Below are 10,635 nucleotides of genomic sequence, written 5' to 3' on the forward strand. Positions count from 1 at the left end.
CAGGGGTGCCCAAACTCGGTCCTGGAGGGCCGGTGTCCTGCAGAGTTTAGCTCCAACCCTAATCAAACACCTGAAGCAGCTAATCAAGCTCTTATTAGGCATACTAGAAACTTCTAGGCAGGTGTGTTGAGGCAAGCTGGAGCTAAACTCTGCAGGACACTGGCCCTCCAGGACTGAGTTTGGGCACCCCTGCTCTACAGTGAATGGGTGCCGTCAGAATGAGAGTCCAAACAGCTGATAAAAACACCACAATAATCCACACCACTCCAGTCCATCAGTTAATGTCTTATGAAGTGAAAAGCTGCATGTTTGTGGGAAACAAATCCATCATTAAAGCTTTTTAATTTTGAATCATCGCTCTGGACAAAATAAGAGCCCCAATCCATAATAACACTTCCTCTAGTTAAATTGTGATGGCAGATTGTTGATGTTTTTATCAGCCATTTGGACTCTCATTCTGATGGCACCCATTCACTGCAGAAGATCCATTGGTGTAATGATGTAATGCTACATTTCTCCAAATCTGTTCTGATGAAGAAACAAACTCATCTATATGTTGGATGGTCTAACAGTGAGTATAAAGTTTCAGCAAATTTTATGTTAAAACGTAGCATGTAAGCAATGTACCTACCCATATGCAACTATCTGGCAGTCAGTAAAGTGTCTTGCTACTGCAGAGGTGCTAAAGATATTCCTGATCTGTAAAATAGTGAAGACAGCTGCGGACCTCAGTTTGTTAAAACCCTTTTTGACGTATTGTTTTGAAAAAACTAATAAATTGTGCACACTAATATTCATGTCTTCTGGTCATACCTTTTCTTTCAGAGTTGCAGTCAGGACTACATAGAATCCTGATGTTTTATCACGCAGATCTGGATCATAACTGAGCCCTTGCAATTCCACTGTCTCCATGAAATAATGTTCCTCTTGTATTAAGAAAGCTAAACAGGTAAAACAAGGCTGGTTTAAGTTTCCATCAATATCAAAAAAATATTTTGATTCTTTGTACAAATGACTATAAAAAGGATACATTGAGTTTACCTGTCATAAAACCCACAGCAGCCCCAATGATGAGAAGAATCAATATGGCAGCTAAAGTCATACATTTGCAAGTGGAGAGGTAAGCTGGCCGTGGATCACCCTCGGGCCACTTATTCAAGTCTTTCTTCTCCATTTCAGTCTATACAAAGACCTGCAACACAACCTGGAAAAAACCTTGTGTTTTCCAAACTGTAAAACACATGGAGGTAACAAATACAGACAGATCACCAGGTAAAAACAGGATTGGGTTTTTAAGAGCTCAAAACCATTACCATTTCCCTTAAGTGCCGACATTGAAAATCATCTCGTGGGATGCCAAAGTATTATTTCACCGGCCATAGAATGATACAATACTAGGAGTGGTTCCGAGAAGCCAAAACAAACCTCTATTAGGTCGGAAATGTTATAGCACAGAAATATGAAGCCTGCTGTTCCAGAATATATTGATATAATTACTTTTCACTTCAGACTTTTAAATGCCACAACAACTCATACATCAAAAAAGGATGTATCGACGATAAATGCCAATTAAAACTATTATTTTCATGTTTGCCAACACCAAAGCAACAGTATCAAATAAAATGGCAGTTTTTGGCATACAACTTGGAAAGACAATATATTCCAATTAAATGTAAAATATAATAAAATAAAATATTTGAAATTAAAGAAGAAAAATATAATATATAACAAACATACACTTAATATTTCAGGTCACAACATCTCATTGACTATAAAGGCCATTTAAATCTTAAATTGCAAAATAATAATAATAATGCAATGGTACCAAATATAAAATAGCTATAAAAAAATATAATGCAACAAATAAAACAATTACATAATGCAATAAAATATTATTTTCGTTTTTAACATCATAAAAATACATATTTTATGTGACTATACAGTTCAAATACTATTCTGAGGAACTCAATACAAACTAATACAAACAGGCTGGGTGTGTAATAACTTCTGGCATACTTCTGTGACGAATAACTAGTTAACTAGTGTTGAATAGATCGTTACTCACCGTTTCAGACAGCATCTGGTCACTGAGGCATCTGACCTTTACGTTGACGTCCGAATAAACCGCACGATACGTTTGGAGACTATATAGAATGCAGCACTGTTATGCGCTAGGCTCACCAATGGGCGGGGCTTCACACAGGTGAGGGCGGGATCTCGTGTTTGATTGGCCGGTACTGCGTCGTCCACATAAAACTATTGTTTAAACAAAATCCTCAATTATTTTTCACAATGTTATTTGGTCTTTGTGAGACTTTTAAGGGGTTTAAAGAAACAATAGACTGTTGTACTTGGGAGGGGTTAAATAGTAAAAAAAAAAAAAATGTTATACTGCAAATAGTGTTTATCTATCTATCTATCTATTTTCAATTTCTGTTCATCTTTATTTCGATTTTTTTTACAGTTTATTATATTTGTATAGTTTCGTATATATAGTTCTCTATTTTTTATTTTTTTACCTCATAGGTTTAATCTGCTGTGCAAAATGCACCACTCCTCAGACGACATCTAACCTGGAATAGTATTAAGAGTTGGCGTGGCTTCAGACAGCAGCTCCTCTTACAGACCCCTCTAAAGTTAGCCATCAGTTAACAGACCCTGAACCACTATAACTGTGTTACCCAATAAAGCCCAGACTTGGGTGCCAGTGCGCACTGATAAAATCTGTTCAAAAGAGCACCAGCGAGGCAAGACACACTGAGTCTTTCATTCATAACTGCTAGAAAAGTGCCATCACAAATGGAGGAACCAACAAATCTCAATTACCGCATACGTATTGCATTAAATATCAGAGTGGAAACTATACTGGATCTCACTAGTATATTGATGTACATGTTGTTTCCCACCTAAAGTCAATCCTGAAAGGTTACAAGCAGGGCTTTGTGGCTGTGCTAAGAAGCATGAATGGTTAATCTCAATCTGATATCCATCAAAAAATAAAAACTCTCTTCTTGGTGGAAAAACCTTTGTTTCCAAGCTTTTAGTGAAGGTTATAGTAAAACATGATTGTGTGTACGTGAGGGTAGTTCTGCTGTTATACTTTAAAGAAACTGTTCACCCAAAAAATAAAATTTACTCACCCTCAGGTCATCTTCTAACATATAGATGAGTTTGTTTCTTCATGAGAACAGATTGGCAGAAATGTAGCATTAAAGCACTTGCTCACCAATGGATCCTCTGCAGTGAATGGCTGCCGTCAGAATGAGAGTCCAAACAGCTGATAAAAACATCACAAAAATCCACAAGTAATCCACACCACTCCAGTCCATCAGCTAATGTCTTGTGAAGAGAAAAACTGAGTTTGTAAGAAACAAATTCATCATGAAGATGTTTTTAACTTCAAACCGTTGCGTCCAGGTAACATACGAGTCCTTTATCCATGCTTTCTTCAGTGAAAAAGTCACCTCGTCTGAATCAGGAGAGAAATATGTAAAAGCACCGTTTACAAACGAAAACAGTCCGAAACAGTTCTAAACAATTATGTTGGTGGATATTGATGTGAGAGGGCAACAGGAGATGGACTTTTTGACTGGAGGAAGAAGTGATGGTTTAAAGTTAAAACATCTTAACGATGGATTTGTTTCTTAAAGTTTTTCCACTACACAAAATGTTAATTGATGGACTTGTGGATTATTGTGATGTTTTTATCAGCTGTTTGACTCTCATTCTGATGGCACCCATTCACTGCAGGGGATTCATTGGTGAACAAGTGATTTCTCCAAATCTGTTCTGATAAAGAAACACTCATCTACATCTTGGATGGCCTGAGGGTGTGTAAATGTTCACTTTTGGGTTTAAAATTCCTTTATAAAATGTATGTTCTCAACAAAAGTAGGAAAAGCATTCTCCCAAACAGGCAAGGGTCCATAACTGAGTCTTTAATCTTAGTAATTGGTTTTGTGAGTGTAAAACAGAGACAACACCACAAAAGTAAACACAATCCATCCATCCATCCATCTAAGCGGCTAAAATGCTTTATGTAATTTTTCGTTTACATCTTCTTTTGCACTGGTTTAAGTCTTTATTTTGTATCTTTTTATATTACTTATATCCTGTTTTCTTATATTCTATTTTATTATATATTGATATATTTTCCCATATATTTTTTAGATTGTAGAATGTATTTTAGGTGATAAATCTGTTTCTCCAATTTTATTTTTTTGTTTGTATCTGTTCATTTTTATTAAGATTTGTTTTATAGTTTCTTATATTTTTTTATATTTTGTATATATATTTTCTTTATTATCTTCTTGTATACCTGTCTATATGTTATCTATTTTTTATATTTCTTATTCTGTTGTTTGTAAGAAACAAATTCATCATGAAGATGTTTTTAACTTCAAACCGTTGCGTCCAGGTAACATACGAGTCCTTTATCCATGCTTTCTTCAGTGAAAAAGTCACCTCGTCTGAATCAGGAGAGAAATATGTAAAAGCACCGTTTACAAACGAAAACAGTCCGAAACAGTTCTAAACAATTATGTTGGTGGATATTGATGTGAGAGGGCAACAGGAGATGGACTTTTTGACTGGAGGAAGAAGTGATGGTTTAAAGTTAAAACATCTTAACGATGGATTTGTTTCTTAAAGTTTTTCCACTACACAAAATGTTAATTGATGGACTTGTGGATTATTGTGATGTTTTTATCAGCTGTTTGACTCTCATTCTGATGGCACCCATTCACTGCAGGGGATTCATTGGTGAACAAGTGATTTCTCCAAATCTGTTCTGATAAAGAAACACTCATCTACATCTTGGATGGCCTGAGGGTGTGTAAATGTTCACTTTTGGGTTTAAAATTCCTTTATAAAATGTATGTTCTCAACAAAAGTAGGAAAAGCATTCTCCCAAACAGGCAAGGGTCCATAACTGAGTCTTTAATCTTAGTAATTGGTTTTGTGAGTGTAAAACAGAGACAACACCACAAAAGTAAACACAAATGTTTTCTCAAGGCTTCTCAGAACTCAAGACCTTCAAAATACAGTTTCCATTTAGATTATACAAAGACGTTCTCTGAAATCTTGCTAAATGTCCGACTGTTTGTGTGTGTACAAAAGCCTTCTGAAAAGGTAATCCTGTGGGATCCACCCTTTGAGGTACAGGCATCTTTGTTTGTGCTTAATTTAGAAATGGTTACATCCCAGATGTTTATTAATGTCCAAATGAATGAAACAACACTGAAAGAACCAGTGCAACATTACGCACCCATTTTCATGAACAGAAAACATGCCTTATAATTCAAACCATAATCAACACACAAAAAATGTGAGTTTCATAACCAACAGAAACAAAACCAACCAAAAACATTTATCCTGAGTCTAAATACAAAATGTATTTTTCATGATTTCAGACCTAACAAAAACCATGCATTTTCTTCCCCAGACATCTACACAATGCAAGAAAAGAAAAACAGCTGAATATTATCCATCCTGCTGTTGAATGAAAGGGTTCGGAATGGCCTCCATCCCGTCCTGTGGACAGATCAGCACAACGGACGTCCCTCGACACACAACCAGACCGAGCTGCCTGGTGTCTTCGGTCAGCTTATACTGATCATCAGGATCTGCGTAAAAAGGATGTGATGAGGAATCATGCACAACGATTATGAATAAAAATGCAAAAAATATGTATTAAAATAAATACAAATATAAAAACTTTAATCATATTAACTGTTTGATTAGAATAAAAAAAGAACTTAAAATTAAAATAAAAAATAAGATAAATAAAAAAACTAAAAATGCATTAAAATCTTATCTTATTTTTTTTAATTAATTTTACAATCAGTCTGGAGATTTTACCTCGCATGTATTCAATGGTGCCATCCAACACAAGATTCAACAGCGGGTCGAAGCCTTTTAAAACTCCACTTGCTGAATATAGGAACCAATAAATGTTAAAGTCAATGTAATTTAATTAAGCATAATATAATGTTATTATATTATTTAAACCCCCAATTTATCTTATAAAGCAACTGTCTCACCTTCACGACCTCCTTGGAACTTTACTCTTATATGTTTGTCGATGTATGTCGACAAATCAAAAATACTCTCCTTCTTTTTCTTCTCTTTATCCTGAAAATCAAGATTTTGGATTATACAATATATTACAGGCCTGTATAATATATCAGGCAATGTAGCTTAACGCAACAATACATAACACAGTATATCACATTTACAATAACCAGCAGGCTCTAGTGTGGAAAATTGGAGATTTAAGAGCCCACAAAAATATTTGCGTGTTTATTTGTTTGTAAAATAGAAGCGTTTAAAAAGTGAACAGTGAGGAAACGTTTGCGTTACTCACCGCCATGTTCAAAACTCCTGTACGCCCCGCCCACTCTGCGTCGACGTTTGACGCCTGCCTCTCGACCAATCACAACACGCGTAAAATAGAAGCGTTTAAAAAGTGAACAGTGAAGAAACGTTTGCGTTATTCACCGCCATGTTCAAAACTCCTGTACGCCCCGCCCACTCTGCGTTGACGTTTGACGCCTGCCTCTCGACCAATCACAACACGCGCCGGTGAACCCTGACAGAAAATATATTTAATTTTATTATCCTTAAACATCCACAGATAGACCTTAAACACGATTTTAAAGCTTTACATTTGTTTTAAATATTGTTAAAAACACAAACATGCTGAAATAAGATCATACGCGTGATTAGGTTGAGGCGTTCTGTACATCCGGTGAGAAACGGACAAACGCGGGAGCGAAGCGCGAGAAAACAAAATAGCAAATGATTCATTCACGAGCGTCAAAAACACGAATAAACAGCGATTTTTATGATTAATATCGCTTTGGGAATTATTATATGAACTCGAAATGACGGAATTACTTTTTAACAAGAGGTTACAGGTGCTTGTGAAGAATAGAGATACCGATGAGAGGTAAAACCGATTGTATATATATATATATATATATGTATGTATTTTAAACATAAATATGACCTAAATGTGTGTTTTGGGCATATTAATTCATTAATTGTTTTATATGTTCTAGTGTTTTGTTTTTGGAGGCAAGTAATGGTCTAAATATGATTATTTATGATGTTATTTTAATTACAGACGTTCAGTCATTCGTATCAGTATTGAACTACAAGCATCATCAAATCCTGTCCATAGAAAGGTGAGAAATGATAATTTATACAGCATTAGTTATGGATTTAACGAATGTTTTTTTGCTGTTTTGACTTTCTTTTTGTTTTTATCAACAGGATTTGGTTGTTCGGCTGACGGATGATTCTGATTTTTACTTTTTATACAACCTTGTCATATCAGAGGAAGATTTTCAGAGGTATTGTAATCTAACCATGCCTTTTTTGTATAATATTGATCATAATATTTTACTTAAATGTGCACTTTTCAGCGTAATAATCATTTTCGCTTTCCTTCACAGCTTAAAAGTACAACAAGGGCTTTTAATAGACTTCACATCATTCCCACAGAAATTTATAGACTTGCTTGAGCAGTGCATCTCTGAACAGGACAAAGAAAACCCACGGTGAGAGATTGTCTGGATATTATTGCTGTTATATCTCCTGTTAATGGGTATTGGTCGTGAGAACCGTTTCTGTCTGTTTGTGTTCAGGTTTCTGTTGCATCTCACATCAGCTTCGTCAGCGTTCGATCGCAGTCCTTCAGACCTTAACATTGTGGAGACGAACGCTTTTAAACACCTCACGCATCTCTCTCTGAAACTGCTGCCGGGATCTGATACGGATATTAAGAAGTATTTGGCCACATGTCTGTCCACTGTAAAGGTGAAACTCATCATCACAGACTTGGGACTACAAAGGGAATATATAATATGTTTTAATTCTACTTGTTTTTAATGAATGAATCTTTAATACATCTTTGTTTTTTTACAGGAGGAAAAGCAGCAGTTGGAACAGAAGTTGAGAAAGACTGAGGAAGATCTGACAAGACAGCTAAATTATGCGCAGCAAGTAAGTCACATTCAAGATGTGCATATATAATATATATAATATATATATATATATATATATATAGTGTAATATATATATGTGTAATATATATATTTTTGTAATATATATATATATATGTATGTGTATATTTTATATATATATATGTATATGTAACACACACACTACTGTGCAAAAGTCTTTGGCCATTAGTATCTTCACCCAAAAATTGGTTTTAGAGGCTGATGGTCTCTGTCAGAGATTTACAATGATTGTATAATGATTTTAGCGTTAAAACCATTTATTAAATACTTCTAGAGCAAAAATGTAGGGTCCTAAAATTAGGACTGACCGCCCATTATTTTTAAGATTCTTAAGATATTTTGTGAATACGGTCCCAGATCTCATCATCTTCCAGTCTGTCTGGAATGACATGAAGAAACAGAAAAAACTGAGGCAGACTAAATCCACAAAAACTTCGGCAACGTCTCCAAGACGCTTCAAGAAACCTACCTGCAAAGCTACAGTACTGTGAAAATTTTTAGGCACTTGTGTGAACATGCTGTAAATTGAGGATGCTTTCAAATATAATATCATAAATAGATTTTCTTTCTTTACATTTTATAATGTCATAAATAGATTTTCAATTAACTTCTATTAATTAAATCAAACCAACATTTGGTGTGACCAACCTTTGCATTTACAAAAGCTTTTGTCCTCTGTACACTTGCGCATAGTTTTTTTCAGGTAGAAGGTTTCTTGAAGCGTCTTGGAGATGTTGCCACAGTTCTTCTGGATTTAGTCTGTCTCAGTTTGTTCTGTTTCTTCATGTCATTCCAGACGGACTGGATGATGATGAGATCAGATCTCTGTGTGCAGCACTGGCTGCTGTCATACTGCTTGAGCAAACAAAAATCTCACTGGATTATTACAATTAATGGCAAAAGGAATTTTTGGAAATTAGGCGATTTTTCCGATTTTATAGATTAATTTGAATGTAATGTTTTGCCACGATTTAATTTTTTATAAATCGAGGAATCATGATTTTGATTAGAAATATTACCAAACGTTAGAATTAGACACTTTGACAATATGCCAACGTTAACAGTAAAGAGAAAAGAATGATCCGACCGCATGTCAGCGCACGTGATTAACCGCTCACCTGTGACGCGCTCTGTGAAGGACCAGAAGGTGCCATTCACACAGAATGTGCTTTTGTGTTGACAACGATGCGACGCGGCAGTGGAATAGGAAAAAATGCAGGACGATGGGAGTTGAACTTCTTTTAACCTAAGCGCCGTGTTTTTAGAATGATGTTTGAAGCATGAGACGCTGCAAGAGACGCGAGCGCAACAGTCAAACATGTTCACATAGAAATAACAATGGGAAAGCAGCGCAATCCAATAAAACCCTGTTAAAGGGATAGTTCACCCAAAAATGAAAATTTGATGTTTATCTGCTTACCCCCAGGGCATCCAAGATGTAGGTGACTTTGTTTCTTCAGTAGAACACAAACAAAGATTTTTAACTAAAACCGTTGCAGTCTTTCAGTCATATAATGTCAGTCAATGGGTCCCAGAGCTTTGAGAGTTAAAAAAAACATACACAGACAAAACCAAATTAAACCCTGTGGCTTGTGACGATACACTGAGGTCTTAAGACATGAAACGATCGGTCTGTGCAAGAAACTGAACAGTATGTATATCATTTTTTACCTCTGATTCACTCAATTCACCGAACTGTCCTGAGCGCGTTCACAACAGCCGGCGAGTGAGTACATTACCGCCACCTATCTCTCAAGTGGACCATTGACACTCCATCTACAATCTCAATTAGGAGTGTCAATGGTCAATTTGAGATATAGTTGGCGGTGATGCACTTATAAGTCTGCGATCCGCCGTAAAGCAAGAAGAAGAAGACGACGCCTCACACGCCTGCAGTTGAGAACGCGCTCAGGAGGACGCACCGCCTCTCAGGACAGTTCGGACATTGCGTGAATCAGAGGTAAAAAACGATATACATACTGTTCAGTTTCTTGCACAGACCGATCGTTTCGTGTATTTACACATCAATGTATCGTCACGAGCCGCAGGGTTTAATTTGGTTTTGTTTGTGTATGTTTTTTTTTACTCTCAAAGCCGTGATTCCCATTCGCCTCCATTATAAGAATGACAGACTGCAACGGTTTGTGTTCAAAATCTTTGTTTGTGTTTTACTGAAGAAACAAAGTCACCTACATCTTGGATGCCCTGGGGGTAAGCAGATAAACATCAAATTTTCATTTTTGGGTGAACTATCCCTTTAAGAACTACTACTGTATGTCTGAAATTTCATGTTTGCATCATAGTGACATCAGGCTGAAAGCTGCCTTTCATTGTTTTTACAGAACATTTATAGTTAATAATAGTCTACTGGTGTTATACATTCAGTCATTTTGAATTTGAATTACCTTGACATTTGAGATTTATTTAAAGCATTTTCCTTGTATTATTTCTGAACATATAATATATATAAGACAAGTTTGTACAAGATGTAGTTGTATGCTTTTCATGCATTTTTTTTGCAAAGATATTTAACAAGTGATTTGTTTAAAGGGGTCATATGATGCGATTTCAATTTTTCCTTTCTCTTTGGAGTGTTACAAGCTCTTGG

The 10,635-nt window shown here is 35.8% G+C and overlaps 2 protein-coding genes and 1 pseudogene across 3 annotated transcripts in view; 1 reads left to right on the forward strand and 2 right to left on the reverse strand.

The window, feature by feature from the left end:
• Positions 1 to 1,235, reverse strand: part of LOC107704409 (transmembrane protease serine 9-like) — a 7,964-nt gene extending 6,729 nt beyond the window's left edge. Inside the window, exons 1-3 of the mRNA XM_016507329.1 lie at positions 1,042 to 1,235; positions 814 to 941; positions 632 to 699 (exon numbers count right to left, since the gene is read on the reverse strand). Coding sequence (XP_016362815.1) covers positions 632 to 699; positions 814 to 941; positions 1,042 to 1,174 — 329 coding nt within the window. The 5' untranslated portion in view covers positions 1,175 to 1,235. The remainder of the gene's footprint in view (positions 1 to 631; positions 700 to 813; positions 942 to 1,041) is intronic.
• A 3,593-nt stretch (positions 1,236 to 4,828) lies between these two features.
• LOC107704434 (U6 snRNA-associated Sm-like protein LSm7) lies at positions 4,829 to 6,519 on the reverse strand. 2 transcript variants are annotated; one of them, XM_016507355.1, is made up of 4 exons: positions 6,365 to 6,445; positions 6,042 to 6,132; positions 5,860 to 5,931; positions 4,829 to 5,624 (listed from the first exon to the last, which is right to left on the reverse strand). In XM_016507355.1, the coding sequence occupies exons 1-4, from the start codon at positions 6,368 to 6,370 to the stop codon at positions 5,482 to 5,484; spliced, it is 312 nt and encodes a 103-aa protein (XP_016362841.1). In that variant the 5' UTR covers positions 6,371 to 6,445; the 3' UTR covers positions 4,829 to 5,481. The 2 variants fall into 2 exon arrangements, with proteins under 2 accessions (XP_016362841.1, XP_016362843.1); XM_016507357.1 differs by lacking the exon at positions 6,365 to 6,445 and adding an exon at positions 6,499 to 6,519 and having other exon boundaries at positions 4,903 to 5,624.
• Positions 6,520 to 6,713: 194 nt separating this feature from the next.
• Positions 6,714 to 10,635, forward strand: part of LOC107704432 (spindle assembly abnormal protein 6 homolog) — an 11,250-nt pseudogene continuing 7,328 nt past the window's right edge.

This window comes from Sinocyclocheilus anshuiensis, unplaced genomic scaffold (assembly GCF_001515605.1).
Source record: "Sinocyclocheilus anshuiensis isolate Anshui unplaced genomic scaffold, SAMN03320099.WGS_v1.1 scaffold1546, whole genome shotgun sequence".
In the NCBI taxonomy this organism is placed as follows: domain Eukaryota; kingdom Metazoa; phylum Chordata; class Actinopteri; order Cypriniformes; family Cyprinidae; genus Sinocyclocheilus; species Sinocyclocheilus anshuiensis.

Excerpts from the sequence above, each read along its gene's own strand:
- LOC107704434 (XM_016507355.1), bottom strand. Across the intron at positions 5,932-6,041 it reads GTTCCAAGGAGGTCGTGAAG|CAAGTGGAGTTTTAAAAGGC; the intron begins GTGAGACAGTTG and ends TCCTATATTCAG. Across the intron at positions 5,625-5,859 it reads CACCATTGAATACATGCGAG|ATCCTGATGATCAGTATAAG; the intron begins GTAAAATCTCCA and ends CTTTTTACGCAG.